This window comes from Cherax quadricarinatus, chromosome 37, assembly GCF_038502225.1.
Source record: "Cherax quadricarinatus isolate ZL_2023a chromosome 37, ASM3850222v1, whole genome shotgun sequence".
In the NCBI taxonomy this organism is placed as follows: Eukaryota; Metazoa; Arthropoda; class Malacostraca; order Decapoda; family Parastacidae; genus Cherax; species Cherax quadricarinatus.
The window spans coordinates 8518696-8536943 of record NC_091328.1 but is presented as its reverse complement, the minus strand read 5'-3'; the positions used below and the strand labels follow the sequence as shown (position 1 = coordinate 8536943).

Here is an 18248-nt window from a genome sequence, read left to right as displayed (position 1 = left end):
TATATATTTATTTATTTTTGCAATAAGATCACAGTAAACAGGTGATTTCAGAATATGCAAAACAACCACTGAAAGAATAGAGAAATTCCAAGCGCTTTCGTGACTACTCACATTATCAAGGAACTATGAAAGTAAAGCATCCAAGGAAGCTATATAAGGGGTCTGGCCAGCACCTCACTATCAGATCCCTTATATAGCTTCCTTGGATGCTTTACTTTCATAGTTCCTTGATAATGTGAGTAGTCATGAAAGCGCTTGGAATTTCTCTATTCTTTCAGAGTGGTTGTTTTGCATATTCTGAAATCACCTGTTTACTGTGATCTTATTGCATATACAGTGGACCCCCGCAAAACGATTACCTCCAAATGCGACCAATTATGTAAGTGTATTTATGTAAGTGCGTTTGTACGTGTATGTTTGGGGGTCTGAAAGGAATAATCTACTTCACAATATTCCTTATGGGAATAAATTCGGTCAGTACTGGCACTTGAACATACTTATGGAGTGAAAAAATATCGTTAACCGGGGGTCCACTGTATATATATATATATTTTTTTTTTTTTTCAACAAGTCGGTCGTCTCCCACCGAGGCAGGGTGACCCAAAAAAAAAAGAAAGAAAATCCCCAAAAAGAAAATACTTTCATCATCATTCAACACTTTCACCACACTCACACATTATCACTGCTTTTGCAGAGGTGCTCAGAATACAACAGTTTAGAAGCATATACGTATAGAGATACACAACATATCCCTCCAAACTGCCAATATCCCAAACCCCTCCTTTAAAGTGCAGGCATTGTACTTCCCATTTCCAGGACTCAAGTCCGACTATATGAAAATAACCGGTTTCCCTGAATCCCTTCACTAAATATTACCCTGCTCACACTCCAACAGATCGTCAGGTCCCAAGTATCATTCGTCTCCATTCACTCCTATCTAACACGCTCATGCACGCTTGCTGGAAGTCCAAGCCCCTCACCCACAAAACCTCCTTTACCCCCTCTTTCCAACCCTTTCGAGGACGACCCCTACCCCTCTTTCCTTCCCCTATAGATTTATATGGTTTCCATGTCATTCTACTTTGATCCATTCTCTCTAAATGACCAAACCACCTCAACAACCCCTCTTCTGCCCTCTGACTAATGCTTTTATTAACTCCACACCTTCTCCTAATTTCCACACTCCGAATTTTCTGCATAATATTTACACCACACATTGCCCTTAGACAGGACATCTCCACTGCCTCCAACCGTCTCCTCGCTGCTGCATTTACCACCCAAGCTTCACATCCATATAAGAGTGTTGGTACTACTATACTTTCATACATTCCCTTCTTTGCCTCCATAGATAACGTTTTTTGACTCCACATATACCTCAACGCACCACTCACCTTTTTTCCCTCATCAATTCTATGATTAACCTCATCCTTCATAAATCCATCCGCCGACAAGTCAACTCCCAAGTATCTGAAAACATTCACTTCTTCCATACTCCTCCTCCCCAATTTGATATCCAATTTTTCTTTATCTAAATCATTTGATACCCTCATCACCTTACTCTTTTCTATGTTCACTTTCAACTTTCTACCTATACACACATTCTCAAACTCATCCACTAACCTTTGCAATTTTTCTTTAGAATCTCCCATAAGCACAGTATCATCAGCAAAAAGTAACTGTGTCAATTCCCATTTTGAATTTGATTCCCCATAATTTAATCCCACCCCTCTCCCGAACACCCTAGCATTTACTTCTTTTACAACCCCATCTATAAATATATTAAACAACCATGGTGACATTACACATCCCTGTCTAAGACCTACTTTTACCGGGAAGTATTCTCCCTCTCTTCTACACACCCTAACCTGAGCCTCACTATCCTCATAAAAGCTCTTTACAGCATTTAGTAACTTACCACCTATTCCATAAACTTGCAACATCTGCCACATTGCTCCTATATCCACTCTATCATATGCCTTTTCTAAATCCATAAATGCAATAAAAACTTCCCTACCTTTATCTAAATACTGTTCACATATATGCTTCAATGTAAACACTTGATCTACACATCCCCTACCCACTCTGAAGCCTCCTTGCTCATCCACAATTCTGCATTCTGTCTTACCTCTAATTCTTTCAATTATAACCCTACCGTATACTTTTCTGGTATACTCAGTAAACTTATTCCTCTATAATTTTTACAATCTCTTTTGTCACCCTTCCCTTTATATAAAGGGACTAGACATGCTCTCCGCCAATCCCTAGGTACCTTCCCCTCTTTCATACATTTATTAAACAAAAGTACCAACCACTCCAACACTATATCCCCCCCTGCTTTTAACATTTCTGTCATGATCCCATCAGTTCCAGCTGCTTTACCCCCTTTCATTCTACGTAATGCCTCACGTACCTCCACCACACTTACATTCTGCTCTTCTTCACTCCTAAAAGATGGTATACCTCCCTGGCCAGTGCATGAAATTACCGCCTCCCTTTCTTCCTCAACATTTAAAAGTTCCTCAAAATATTCTCGCCATCTACCTAATACCTCCCTCTCCCCATCTACTAACTCCCCTACTCTGTTTTTAACGGACAAATCCATACTTTCCCTAGGCTTTCCTAACTTGTTTAACTCACTCCAAAATTTTGTCTTATTTTCATTAAAATTTCTTGACAGTGCCTCTCCCACTCTTTCATCTGCTCTACTTTTGCACTCTCTCACCACTCTCTTCACCTTTCTTTTACTCTCCATATACTCTGCTCTTCTTATAACACTTCTGCTTTGTAAAAACCTCTCGTAAGCTACCTTTTTCTCTTTTATCACACCCTTTACTTCATCATTCCACCAATCACTCCTCTTTCCTCCTGCCCCCACCCTCCTATAACCACAAACTTCTGCCCCACATTCTAATACTGCATTTTTAAAACTATTCCAACCCTCTTCAACCCCCCCCCCCCCACTACTCATCTTTGCACTAGCCCACCTTTCTGCCAATAGTCGCTTATATCTCGCCCGAACTTCCTCCTCCCTTAGTTTATACACTTTCACCTCCCTCTTACTTGTTGTTGCCACCTTCCTCTTTTCCCATCTACCTCTTACTCTAACTGTAGCTACAACTAAATAATGATCTGATATATCAGTTGCCCCTCTATAAACATGTACATCCTGGAGCCTACCCATCAACCTTTTATCCACCAATACATAATCTAACAAACTACTTTCATTACATGCTACATCATACCTTGTATATTTATTTATCCTCTTTTTCATAAAATATGTATTACTTATTACCAAATTTCTTTCTACACATAGCTCAATTAAAGGCTCCCCATTTACATTTACCCCTGGCACCCCAAATTTACCTACTACTCCCTCCATAACATTTTTACCCACTTTAGCATTGAAATCCCCAACCACCATTACTCTCACACTTGATTCAAAACTCCCCACGCATTCACTCAACATTTCCCAGAATCTCTCTCTCTCCTCTACACTTCTCTCTTCTCCAGGTGCATACACGCTTACTATAACCCACTTTTCACATCCAATCTTTATTTTACTCCACATAATCCTTGAATTTATGCATTTGTAGTCCCTCTTTTCCTGCCATAGCTTATCCTTCAACATTACTGCTACTCCTTCTTTAGCTCTAACTCTATTTGAAACCCCTGACCTAATCCCATTTATTCCTCTCCATTGAAACTCTCCCACCCCCTTCAGCTTTGTTTCACTTAAAGCCAGGACATCCAGTTTCTTCTCATTCATAACATCCACAGTCATCTCTTTCTTATCATTTGCACAACATCCACGCACATTCAGACTTCCCACTTTGACAATTTTCTTCTTCTTATTCTTTTTAGTAATCTTTATTACATACATACATACATACATACATATACATATACATATACATATATATATATATATATATATATATATATATATATATATATATATATATATATATATATATATATTTTGAAAGAATTAAAAGTAAGACTGAGAATAGGATAGCAGATGAACAAGGAGGCTTTAGGAAAGGTAGGGGGTGTGTGGACCAGGTGTTTACAGTGAAACATATAAGTGAACAGTATTTAGATAAGGCTAAAGAGGTCTTTGTGGCATTTATGGATTTGGAAAAGGCGTATGGCAGGGTGGATAGGGGGGCAATGTGGCAGATGTTGCAAGTGTATGGTGTAGGAGGTAGGTTATTGAAAGCAGTGAAGAGTTTTTACGAGGATAGTGAGGCTCAAGTTAGAGTATGTAGAAAAGAGGGAAATTTTTTCCCAGTAAAAGTAGGCCTTAGACAAGGATGTGTGATGTCACCGTGGTTGTTTAATATATTTATAGATGGGGTTGTAAGAGAAGTAAATGCGAGGGTCTTGGCAAGAGGCGTGGAGTTAAAAGATAAAGAATCACACACAGGGTGGGAGTTGTCACAGCTGCTCTTTGCTGATGACACTGTGCTCTTGGGAGATTCTGAAGAGAAGCTGCAGAGATTGGTGGATGAATTTGGTAGGGTGTGCAAAAGAAGAAAATTAAAGGTGAATACAGGAAAGAGTAAGGTTATGAGGATAACAAAAAGATTAGGTGATGAAAGATTGAATATCAGATTGGAGGGAGAGAGTATGGAGGAGGTGAACGTATTCAGATATTTGGGAGTGGACGTGTCAGCGGATGGGTCTATGAAAGATGAGGTGAATCATAGAATTGATGAGGGAAAAAGAGTGAGTGGTGCACTTAGGAGTCTGTGGAGACAGAGAACTTTGTCCTTGGAGGCAAAGAGGGGAATGTATGAGAGTATAGTTTTACCAACGCTCTTATATGGGTGTGAAGCATGGGTGATGAATGTTGCAGCGAGGAGAAGGCTGGAGGCAGTGGAGATGTCATGTCTGAGGGCAATGTGTGGTGTGAATATAATGCAGAAAATTCGTAGTTTGGAAGTTAGGAGGAGGTGCAGGATTACCAAAACTGTTGTCCAGAGGGCTGAGGAAGGGTTGTTGAGGTGGTTCGGACATGTAGAGAGAATGGAGCGAAACAGAATAACTTCAAGAGTGTATCAGTCTGTAGTGGAAGGAAGGCGGGGTAGGGGTCGGCCTAGGAAGGGTTGGAGGGAGGGGGTAAAGGAGGTTTTGTGTGCGAGGGGCTTGGACTTCCAGCAGGCATGCGTGAGCGTGTTTGATAGGAGTGAATGGAGACAAATGGTTTTTAATACTTGACGTGCTGTTGGAGTGTGAGCAAAGTAACATTTATGAAGGGATTCAGGGAAACCGGCAGGCCGGACTTGAGTCCTGGAGATGGGAAGTACAGTGCCTGCACTCTGAAGGAGGGGTGTTAATGTTGCAGTTTAAAAACTGTAGTGTAAAGCACCCTTCTGGCAAGACAGTGATGGAGTGAATGATGGTGAAAGTTTTTCTTTTTCGGGCCACCCTGCCTTGGTGGGAATCGGCCAGTGTGATAATAAAATAATAAAAATAATAATAATAAGAAGAAAATTGTCAAAGTGGGAAGTCTGAATGTGTGTGGATGTTGTGCAAATAATAAGAAAGTGATGATTGTGGATGTTATCAATGAGAAGCTGGATGTCCTGGCTTTAGTGAAACAAAGCTGAAGGGGGTAGGAGAGTTTCAGTGGAGAGGAATAAATGGGATTAGGTCAGGGGTTTCAAATAGAGTTAGAGCTAAAGAAGGAGTAGCAATAATGTTGAAGGATAAGATATGGCAGGAAAAGAGGGACTATAAATGTATTAATTCAAGGATTATGTGGAGTAAAATAAAGGTTGGATGTGAAAAGTGGGTTATAGTAAGTGTATATACACCTGGAGAAGAGAGAAGTGTAGAGGAGAGAGAGGGAAATGTTGAGTGAATGAGTGGGGAGTTTTGAAGCAAGTGTGACAGTACTTGTGGTTGGGGATTTCAATGCTAAAGTGGGTAAAAATGTTGTGGAGGGAGTAGTAGGTAAATTTGGGGTGCCAGGGGTAAATGTAAATGGGGAGCCTTTAACTGAGCTATGTGTAGAAAGAGATTTGGTAATAAGTAATACATATTTTATGAAAAAGAGGATAAATAAATATACAAGGTATGATGTAGCACATAATGAAAGTAGTTTGTTAGATCATGTATTGGTGGATAAAAGGTTAATGGGTAGGCTCCAGGATGTACATGTTTATAGAGGGGCAACTGATACATCGGATCATTATTTAGTTGTAGCTACAGTTAGAGTAAGAGGTAGATGGGACAACAGGAAGGTGGCAACAACAAGTAGGAGGGAAGTGAAAGTATATAAACTAAGGGAGGAGGAAGTTCGGGTGAGATATAAGCGACTATTGGCAGAAAGGTGGGCTAGTGCAAAGATGAGTAGTGGGGGGGTTGAAGAGGGTTGGATGAGTTTTAAAAATGCAGTATTAGAATGTGGGGCAGAAGTTTGTGGTTATAGGAGGGTGGGGGCAGGAGGAAAGAGGAGTGATTGGTGGAATGATGAAGTAAAGGGTGTGATAAAAGAGAAAAAGTTAGCTTATGAGAGGTTTTTACAAAGCAGAAGTGTTATAAGAAGAGCAGAGTAAATGGAGAGTAAAAGAAAGGTGAAGAGAGTGGTGAGAGAGTGCAAAAAGAGAGCATATGATAGAGTGGGAGAGGCACTGTCAAGAAATTTTAATGAAAATAAGAAAAATTTTTGGAGTGAGTTAAACAAATTAAGAAAGCCTAGGGAACGTATGGATTTGTCAGTTAAAAACAGAGTAGGGGAGTTAGTAGATGGAGAGAGGGAGATACTAGGTAGATGGTGAGAATATTTTGAGGAACTTTTAAATGTTGAGGAAGAAAGGGAGGCGGTAATTTCATGCACTGGCCAGGGAGGTATACCATCTTTTGGGAGTGAAGAAGAGCAGAATGTAAGTGTAGGGGAGGTATGTGAGGCATTACGTAGAATGAAAGGGGGGTAAAGCAGCTGGAACTGATGGGATCATGACAGAAATGTTAAAAGCAGGGGGAGATATAGTGTTGGAGTGATTGGTACTTTTGTTTAATAAATGTATGAAAGAGGGGAAGGTACCTAGGGATTGGCGGGGAGCATGTATAGTCCTTTTATATAAAGGGAAGGGTGACAAAAGAGATTGTAAAAATTATAGAGGAATAAGTTTATTGAGTATACCAGGAAAAGTGTACGGTAGGGTTATTATTGAAAGAATTAGAGGTAAGACAGAATGTAGGATTGCGGATGAGCAAGGTTTCAGAGTGGGTAGGGGATGTGTAGATCAAGTGTTTACATTGAAGAATATATGTGAACAGTATTTAGATAAAGGTAGGGCAGTTTTTATTGCATTTATGGATTTAGAAAAGGCATATGATAGAGTGGATAGGGGAGCAATGTGGCAGATGTTGCAAGTATATGGAATAGGTGGTAAGTTAATAAATGCTGTAAAGAGTTTTTATGAGGATAGTGAGGCTCAGGTTAGGGTGTGTAGAAGAGAGGGAGACTACTTCCCGGTAAAAGTAGGTCTTAGACAGGGATGTGTAATGTCACCATGGTTGTTTAATATATTTATAGATGAGGTTGTAAAAGAAGTAAATGCTAGGGTGTTAGGGAGAGGGGTGGGATTAAATTATGGGGAATCAAATACAAAATGGGAATTGACACAGTTACTTTTTGCTGATGATACTGTGCTTATGGGAGATTCTGAAGAAAAATTGCAGAGGTTAGTGGATGAGTTTGGGAGTGTGTGTAAAGGTAGAAAGTTGAAAGTGAACATAGAAAAGAGTAAGGTGATGAGGGTATCAAATGATTTAGATAAAGAAAAATTGGATATCAAATTGGAGAGGAGGAGTATGGAAGAAGTAAATGTTTTCAGATACTTGGGATTTATGAATTATGAGGTTAATCATAGAATTGATGAAGGAAAAAAGGTGAGTGGTGCGTTGAGGTATATGTGGAGTCAAAAAACGTTATATATGGAGGCAAAGAAGGGAATGTATGAAAGTATAGTAGTACCAACACTCTTATAGGGGTGTGAAGCTTGGGTTGTGAATGCAGCAACGAGGAGGCGGTTGGAGGCAGTGGAGATGTCCTGTCTAAGGGCAATGTGTGGTGTAAATATTATGCAGAAAATTCAGAGTGTGGAAATTAGAAGAAGGTGTGGAGTTAATAAAAGTATTAGTTAGAGGGCTGAAGAGGGGTTGTTGAGGTGGTTTGGCCATTTAGAGAGAATGGATCAAAGTAGAATGACATGGAAAGCATATAAATCTACAGGGGAAGGAAAGAGGGGTAGGGGTCGTCCACTTGAAAGAGGGGGTAAAGGAGGTTTTGTGGGCGAGGGGCTTGGACTTCCAGCAAGCGTGCATGAGCGTGTTAGATAGGAGTGAATGGAGACGAATGATACTTGGGACCTGACGATCTGTTGGAGTGTGAGCAGGGTAATATTTAGTGAAGGGATTCAGGGAAACCGGTTATTTTCATATAGTCAGACTTGAGTCCTGGAAATGGGAAGTACAATGCCTGCACTTTAAAGGAGGGGTTTGGGATATTGGCAGTTTGGAGGGATATGTTGTGTATCGTTATACGTATATGCTTCTAAACTGTTGTGTTCTGAGCACCTCTGCAAAAACAGTGATTATGTGTGAGTGAGGTGAAAGTGTTCAATGGTGATGAAAGTATTTTCTTTTTGGGGATTTTCTTTCTTTTTGGGTCACCCTCCCTCTGTGGGAGACGGCCGACTTGTTGAAAAAAAGGGGTTACTAGGCCCTTGCTCCCGTCATTTTAGTAGCATCTTACAACACGCATGGCTTACGGAGGAAGAATTCTGTTCCACTTCCCCATGCAGATAAGAGGAAATAAACAAGAACAAGAATTAGAAAGAAAATAGAAGAAAACCCAGAGGGGTGTGTATATATATGCTTGTACATGTATGTGTAGTGTGACCTAAGTGTAAGTAGAAGTAGCAAGACGTACCTGAAATCTTGAGACAGAAAAAAGACACCAGCAATCCTACCATCATGTAAAACAATTACAGGATCCATTTTACACTCACTTGACAGGATGGTAGTACCTCCCTGGGCGGTTGCTGTCTACCAACCTACTACCTACACGTACAATAATCTTTCTTTCAACACACCGGCCGTATCCCACCGAGGCGGGGTGGCCTAAAAGGAAAAACGAAAGTTTCTCCTTTTACATTTAATAATATATACTGGAGAAGAGGTTACTAACCCCTTGCTCCCAGCATTTTAGTCACCTCTTACAACACGCATGGCTTATGGAGGAAGAATTCTGTTCCATTTCCCCATGGAGGTAAGAGGAAATAAACAAGAACAAGAACTAGAAAGAAAATAGAAGAAAACCCATAGGGGTGTGTATATATATGTTTGTACATGTATGTGTAGTGTGACCTAAGTGTAAGTAGAAGTAGCAAGATGTACCTGAAATCTTGAGACAGAAAAAAGACACCAGCAATCCTACCATCATGTAAAACAATTACAGGTTTCCATTTTATACTCACTTGGCAGGACGGTAGTACCTCCCTGGGCGGTTGCTGTCTACCAACCTACTACCTACACGTACAATAATACATTTACATGATTGTTCGAGTTTGGAGCTGTACGAAACTCGGGGTACCACTGTATGTATATACACACCCTCTGGGTTTTCTTCTATTTTTCTTACTAGTTCTTGGCCTTGTTTATTTTCTCTTATCTCCTTGGGGAAGTGGTACAGAATTCTCCATCCATAACCCATGCATGTTGTAAGAGGCGACTAAAATGCCAGGAGCAAGGGGCTAGTAACCCCTTCTCATGTATATATTACTATAGTTAAAAAGAGAAACTTTTGTCCCTGTCACACAAAAAAACTGTCCAGAGAAGTCTGTTTCTGGTATCTTTAAGATCTGCCTGAGGTGGGACAAGGTTTTGTCACTGAACATGTTGCAGATATGGCTTTTTTCAGCTTGGTCAGGGTGATATTTCTCTACAAAACTTTGCAACTCACTCCACTTTGGACACATGTCCTTAATCACTGAAGAAGGCACATTCTCCCCTCTCTCTTCCTCCTCCTCCTCTAAAGCAATTTCCTCAGCTGTGGTCTGTTGCTGTTGCAGATGAAGGTCTTGCAGCTCTTCAGTGGTTAGCTCTTCCCTGTGGTCCTCCACCAACTCTTCCACATCCTGGCCACTCACATCCAACCCCATTGACTTCCCCAAAGACAATAGATTCGATAACAGGTGTAGGATCGTCAGGGTCAGCCTCAAACTCTTCAAAATCCTTGTCAAGGACACATTCTGGCCACAATTTTCTCCAAGCAGAGTTCAAAGTCCTGGAAGTCACTCCCTCCCAAACCTTACCTTTAAGGTTATGCAATGGAGGATATTGAAGTGATTCCTCCAGAACTCTCTTAGGGTCAGGTCAGTGTCCGAGGTCACTTCAAAGCAACTTTGAAACATTGCTTTCGTGTAGTTTTTTTGAAGTTCGATATGACCTGCTGGTCCACAGGCTGGATGAGAGGAGTGGTGTTAGGAGGCAAGAACTTCACTGTTATAAAATTGAAGTCCCTAAACAATTGGTTTTCCAAGTCTGGAGGATGAGCAGGAGCATAGTCCAGTACCAGGAGGCACTTGAGTGGCAATTTATTTTCCTTGAGGTATTTTTTCACACTTAAGCCAAACACTTCATCGACCCAGTCAATGAATATTTGCCTTGTGACTCATGCCTTATTATTAGATTTCCACAACACACACAATTTACTCTTGACAACATTGTTTCTCTTGAACACTCTGGGATTTTCAGAGTGATACACCAGTAAAGACTTCACTTTGAAATCCAATATGGCTGATTTCCGAGTTGACAGCCAAAATCCAGGATGGAATTTCAGCCAAAAAAATGGATGAAATCCGAATTGGCTGATATCCGGAACGGCCAATAACCGAGGGTCCACTGTATTTAGATAGTGACCACTGCTTCAAGTGGTGTGCCTGAAGGGTCAGCAACATCTTTGTCACAAATACGTACTGTATATAGCATTAACATATACAAATATATCTGAATATTTAAATTCCGAAACAATATTTGTTAATCATTTATTATATTATGTAAACTTAGCTCTGCCTTCACATTTAAATTTATCTTTATCCCACTATTAACAAGATTAGTAGCTCTTTTCATTAGTATTATGAATCATCTAAATATAGATCTAGAGATTATATGAAGGGATTCAGGGAAACCAGCAGGCTGGACTTGAGTCCTGGAGATGGGAAGTACAGTGTCTGTACTCTGAAGGAGGGGTGTTAATGTTGCAGTTTTATAAATGTAGTGTAAGCACACCTCTGGCAAGACAGTGATGGAGTGAATGATGATGAAAATTTTTCTTTTTCGGGCCACCCAGCCTTGGGAAACGGCCAATGTGTTGTTAATAAAATAAAATAATAAAACATTATAAGATTTACATTACTGTTATTCTGATTCAGAAAAATATTTTAACTGTCATTGAAATTCAGTTGATAACACAAATATGGAATGATACGCATCTCTTAAATTTTAGGAAAAATACTAACCATCTGGAATCCAGGTTAACCAGAAGTTAAATCTAAGTTGAACTTCTGTAAAGGCTGTCATAACCTTGGAGTAGAATGCTTTTCCAGGCTTGAAATATGGCACCTTCATATTCACTTCAACAACTGCCAAAAGAAATTATAAAAATTAAAAAAAAAATGCTAACTAAAAGTTTCTTAAAAAGATGCACATACCACTACAGTAAAATGTATGAACATGATGGTAAATAATTCACAAGTATGATTGCAATGAGAAGCATCTTTTATGAGTATGATATTTTAAAAAGAACTAAACATATGAGAGCTCATTTTACAACTAAGTAAGGATGCGAACCATTAAGTACTCCTGAATAGATCCTAAGTGACACCTGAAACACCAACTAGAAAATAGTACATTGAGAAATAGCTTACCTCCAATGAAGGCTGAGGCAAACTTAAGTGTTGTAGTGAAGTACCTATTTTTTTTTTTTCAACAAGTTGGCCATCTCCCACTGAAGCAGGGTGAGCCAAAAAGAAAGAAAAAATCCCCAAAAAGAAAATACTTTCATCATCATTCAACACTTTCACCATCACTCACACATAATCACTGTCTTTGCAGAGGCGCTCAGATACAACAGTTTAGAAGTCCCTCCAAATTATGGTTATTCCAAACCCCTCCTTTAAAGTGCAGGCATTGTACTTCCCATTTCCAGGACTCAAGTCCGGCTAACCAGTTTCCCTGAATCCCTCCACAAAATATTACCCTGCTCACACTCCAACAGCTCATCAGGTCCCAAAAACCATTCGTCTCCAATCACTCCTATCTAACATGCTCACACATGCTTGCTGGAAATAGAAGCCCCTTGCCCACAAAACCACCTTTACCCCCTCCCTCCAACCTTTTCAAGAACAACCCCTACCCTGCCTTCCTTTCCCTACAGATTTATACGCTCTCCAAGTCATCCTACTTTGATCCATTCTAAATGACAAAACCACCTCAACAACCCCTCTTCGGCCCTCTGACTAATACTTTTAGTAACTCCACACTTCTTCCTAATTTCCACACTCCAAATTCTCTCCATAATATTTACTCCACACAGTGCCCTTAGACAGGACATCTCCACTGCCTCCAGCAGCCACCTCTCTGCAGCATTTGCAACCCATGCTTCACATCCTTATGAGTGCTGGTACCACTATACTTTCATACATTCCCTTCTTTGCCTCCATAGATAACGTTTTTTGTCCCCACGGATACCTCAATGCACCACTCACTTTTTTCCTTCATCAATTCTATGGTTAACCTCATCCTTCATAAACCCATCCGCTGACAAGTCAGCTCCCAAATATCTGAAAACATTCACTTCTTCCATATTCCCTCTCTCCAATGTGATATCCAATTTTTTCTTATCTAAATCATTTGATACCCTCATCACCTCACTCTTATCTATGTTCACTTTCAACTTCCTACCTTTACACACCTTCCCAAACTCATCCACTAACCTTTGGAACTTTTCTTTAGAATCTCCCATAAGCACAGTATCATCAGCAAAAAGTAACTGTGTCAACTCCCATCTTGCATTTGATTCCCCAGAATTTAATCCCACCCATCTCCCCAATGCCTTAGCATTTACTTCTTTTACAAACCCATCTAAATATAGTAAACAACCAAGGTGACATTACACATCCCTGTCTAAAACCTACTTTTACCAGGAAGTAATCTCCCTCTCTTCTACACACTCTAACCTGAGCTTGACTATCCTCATAAAAACTCTTTACAGTATTTAGTGACTTACTACCTATTCCATATACTTGCAACATCTGCCACATTGCTCCCTTATCCACTGGAGTTTACCTGGAGAGAGTTCCGGGGGTCAACGCCCCCGCGGCCCGGTCTGTGACCAGGCTTCCTGCTGGATCAGAGCCTGATCAACCAGGCTGTTACTGCTGGCTGCACGCAATCCAACATACGAGCCACAGCCCGGCTGGTCAGGAACCGATTTTAGGTGCTTGTCCAGTGCCTGCTTGAAGACAGCCAGGGGTCTATTGGTAATCCCCCTTATGTATGCTGGGAGGCAGTTGAACAGTCTCGAGCCCCTGACACTTATTGTATTGTCTCTTAACGTGCTAGTGACATCCCTGCTTTTCATTGGGGGGATGTTGCATCGTCTGCCAAGTCTTTTCCTTTCGTTGAGAGCAAGTTTTGTGTGCAAGTTCGGTACTAGTCCCTCTAGGGTTTTCCAGGTGTATATAATCATGTATATCTCCCGCCTGCATCCCAGGGAATACAGGTTCAGAAACTTCAAGCGCTCCCTGTAATTGAGGTGTTTTATCTCCGTTATGTGTGCCGTGAAGGTTCTCTAGATCAGCAATTTCACCTGCCTTGAAAGGTGCTGTTAGTGTGCAGCAATATTCCAGCCTAGATAGAACAAGCGACCTAAAGTGTGTCATCATGGGCTTGGCATCCCTAGTTTTGAAGGTTCTCATTATCCATCCTGTCATTTTTCTAGCAGATGCGATTGATACAATGTTATGGTCCTTGAAGGCGAGATCCTCTGACATCATCATTCCCAGGTCTTTGACGTTAGTTTTTCGCTTTATTTTGTGGAAGGAATTTGTTTTGTTCTCTGATGAAGTTTTAATTTCCTCATGTTTACCATATCGGAGTAATTGAAATTTCTCATCGTTGAACTTCATATTGTTTTCTGCAGCCCACTGAAAGATTTGGTTGATGTCCGTCTGGAGCCTTATGCCATATGCCTTTTCTAAATCCATAAATGCAATGAAAACTTCCCTACCTTTATCTAAATACGTACTGTTCACATATATGCTTCAATGTAAACACTTGATATCTGTACAAAATAAAATTCTACAAGCTCCGTAAGGTTTTTGTAGTTGAATTTTTTTTAGCTTAAAACAAGTACATATGTATATATCAGTAGTAGGTTGGTAGACAGCAACCACCCAGGGAGGTACTACCGTCCTGCCAAGTGAGTGTAAAACGAAGCCTGTGATTGTTTTACATGATGGTAGGATTGCTGATGTCTTTTGTCTGTCTCATAAATATGCAAGATTACAGGCATGTCTTGCTACTTCTACTTACACTTAGGTCACACTACACATACATGTACACATTTATTTATACACACTCATCTGAGTTTTCTTTGATTTTATCTTAATAGTTCTTGGTCTTATTAATTTTCCTTTTATATCCATGGGGAAGTGGAATAAGAATCTTTCCTCCGTAAGCCATGCGTGTTGTAAAAGTCAACTAAAATGCCGGGAACAATGGGCTAGTAACCCCTTTTCCTGTAAAGATTACTAAAAAGAATAAGAAGAAGAAAATTGTCAAAGTGGGAAGTCTGAATGTGCGTGGATGTTGTGCAGATGATAAGAAAGAGATGATTGTGGATGTTATGAATGAGAAGAAGCTGGATGTCCTGGCTTTAAGTGAAACAAAGCTGAAGGGGGTGGGAGAGTTTCAGTGGAGAGGAATAAATGGGATTAGGTCAGGGGTTTCAAATAGAGTTAGAGCTAAAGAAGGAGTAGCAATAATGTTGAAGGATAAGCTATGGCAGGAAAAGAGGGACTATAAATGTATTAATTCAAGGATTATGTGGAGTAAAATAAAGATTGGATGTGAAAAGTGGGTTATAATAAGCGTGTATGCACCTGGAGAAGAGAGAAGTGTAGAGGAGAGAGAGAGATTTTGGGAAATGTTGAGTGAATGCGTGGGGAGTTTTGAATCAAGTGTGAGAGTAATGGTGGTTGGGGATTTTAATGCTAAAGTGGGTAAAAATGTTATGGAGGGAGTAGTAGGTAAATTTGGGGTGCCAGGGGTAAATGTAAATGGGGAGCCTTTAATTGAGCTATGTGTAGAAAGAAATTTGGTAATAAGTAATACATATTTTATGAAAAAGAGGATAAATAAATATACAAGGTATGATGTAGCACGTAATGAAAGTAGTTTATTAGATTATGTATTGGTGGATAAAAGGTTGATGGGTAGGCTCCAGGATGTACATGTTTATAGAGGGGCAACTGATATATCGGATCATTATTTAGTTGTAGCTACAGTTAGAGTAAGAGGTAGATGGGAAAAGAGGAAGGTGGCAACAACAAGTAAGAGGGAGGTGAAAGTGTATAAACTAAGGGAGGAGGAAGTTCGGGTGAGATATAAGCGACTATTGGCAGAAAGGTGGGCTAGTGCAAAGATGAGTAGTGGGGGGGTTGAAGAGGGTTGGAATAGTTTTAAAAATGCAGTATTAGAATGTGGGGCAGAAGTTTGTGGTTATAGGAGGGTGGGGGCAGGAGGAAAGAGGAGTGATTGGTGGAATGATGAAGTAAAGGGTGTGATAAAAGAGAAAAAGGTAGCTTATGAGAGGTTTTTACAAAGCAGAAGTGTTATAAGAAGAGCAGAGTATATGGAGAGTAAAAGAAAGGTAAAGAGAGTGGTGAGAGAGTGCAAAAGGAGAGCAGATGATAGAGTGGGAGAGGCACTGTCAAGAAATTTTAATGAAAATAAGAAAAAATTTTGGAGTGAGTTAAACAAGTTAAGAAAGCCTAGGGAAAATATGGATTTGTCAGTTAAAAACAGAGTAGGGGAGTTAGTAGATGGGGAGATGGAGGTATTGGGTAGATGGCGAGAATATTTTGAGGAACTTTTAAATGTTAAGGAAGAAACAGAGGCAGTAATTTCATGCACTGGTCAGGGAGGTATACCATCTTTTAGGAGTGAAGAAGAGCAGAATGTAAGTGTGGGGGAGGTACGTGAGGCATTACGTAAAATGAAAGGGGGTAAAGCAGCTGGAACTGATGGGATCATGACAGAAATGTTAAAAGCAGGGGGGGATATAGTGTTGGAGTGGTTGGTACTTTTGTTTAATAAATGTATGAAAGAGGGGAAGGTACCTAGGGATTGGCAGAGAGCATGTATAGTCCCTTTATATAAAGGGAAAGGGGACAAAAGAGACTGTAAAAATTATAGAGGAATAAGCTTACTGAGTATACCAGGAAAAGTGTACGGTAGGGTTATAATTGAAAGAATTAGAGGTAAGACAGAATGTAGGATTGCGGATGAGCAAGGAGGTTTTAGAGTGGGTAGGGGATGTGTAGATCAGGTGTTTACATTGAAGCATATATGTGAACAGTATTTAGATAAAGATAGGGAAGTTTTTATTGCATTTATGGATTTAGAAAAGGCATATGATAGAGTGGATAGAGGAGCAATGTGGCAGATGTTGCAAGTATATGGAATAGGTGGTAAGTTATTAAATGCTGTAAAGAGTTTTTATGAGGATAGTGAGGCTCAGGTTAGGGTGTGTAGAAGAGAGGGAGACTACTTCCCGGTAAAAGTAGGTCTTAGACAGGGATGTGTAATGTCACCATGGTTGTTTAATATATTTATAGATGGGGTTGTAAAGGAAGTAAATGCTAGGGTGTTTGGGAGAGGGGTGGGATTAAATTATGGGGAATCAAATTCAAAATGGGAATTGACACAGTTACTTTTTGCTGATGATACTGTGCTTATGGGAGATTCTAAAGAAAAATTGCAAAGGTTAGTGGATGAGTTTGGGAATGTGTGTAAAGGTAGAAAGTTGAAAGTGAACATAGAAAAGAGTAAGGTGATGAGGGTGTCAAATGATTTAGATAAAGAAAAATTGGATATCAAATTGGGGAGGAGGAGTATGGAAGAAGTGAATGTTTTCAGATACTTGGGAGTTGACGTGTCGGCGGATGGATTTATGAAGGATGAGGTTAATCATAGAATTGATGAGGGAAAAAAGGTGAGTGGTGCGTTGAGGTATATGTGGAGTCAAAAAACGTTATCTATGGAGGCAAAGAAGGGAATGTATGAAAGTATGGAGACGAATGGTACTTGGGACCTGACGATCTGTTGGAGTGTGAGCAGGGTAATATTTAGTGAAGGGATTCAGGGAAACCGGTTATTTTTTTTTAGCTTAAAACAAGTACATATGTATATATAGAGTTGAAGACTGTGGAGAGAAGCTGGGTGGTTCCAGGTCAGAACTTGCTCCTCCATAATTATGAAATGAGAAGTTAAAAATGACCAGAAATGGACATTAAGTCCTGGAGGTAGGAAGTACAGAGCCTACCCTCTAAAGAAGGGATTTTTTATATTTGCTGTTTAGGGGGACATCTAACCTGTTATATCTGCATGCCTCATGCACAACAGTGATACTGTGACAGTGTTTCTTTTCTGGGTCACCCTGCCTCGGTGGGAGACAGCCAGTGTGTTAAAAAGAATAAAATATTAAACTAACCTGCTTTTAGAACTTTCCAAGCCTCACATATAATGGAGTACAAGAGATGCATTCTAAAAGTAATAGGTGAAGAGCTTCTGTGGACTCTCCTAGAGCTTAGCAAATAAAAAGATTAAGAAAAATATATGGTAAAAATTAAATTCTTCATAAGAGTGTCTATGAAGGGGTGTAGTGAGCTTGAGTAGCCCCAATCAGATAGTCTAAAAGAGTGATTGATTATCAAAGTACATCCTGATTCAAACTGGTTTTATTTTAACAAACAGAGGGGGAATCAACTACTATCGATACCATGCCTAACCCTTCTAGGGTAGGGTAGGTGCCTGAGCCGGAGCCTTTAGCTCATAAGACTGTCATTCCCATTTGCCCCCTTGGGGCGGAGATGGCAGACCAGAGAGGCCTAGCTTGTGGCTAGGCCTGGGGACAGTTGGTCCCAAAGATGAGGAGGTACTTGTGCCTC

General features: G+C 40.2%; 1 protein-coding gene across 4 annotated transcripts in view; it reads right to left on the bottom strand.

The window, feature by feature from the left end:
• Positions 1-18248, bottom strand: part of LOC128702487 (ribonuclease P protein subunit p40) — a 31398-nt gene that overhangs the window by 4888 nt on the left and 8262 nt on the right. For all 4 annotated transcript variants that reach the window (XM_053796757.2, XM_053796748.2, XM_070091861.1 and 1 more), the window contains one exon: positions 11535-11657. In XM_053796757.2, the coding sequence (XP_053652732.1) occupies positions 11535-11657 (123 nt within the window). The remainder of the gene's footprint in view (positions 1-11534; positions 11658-18248) is intronic.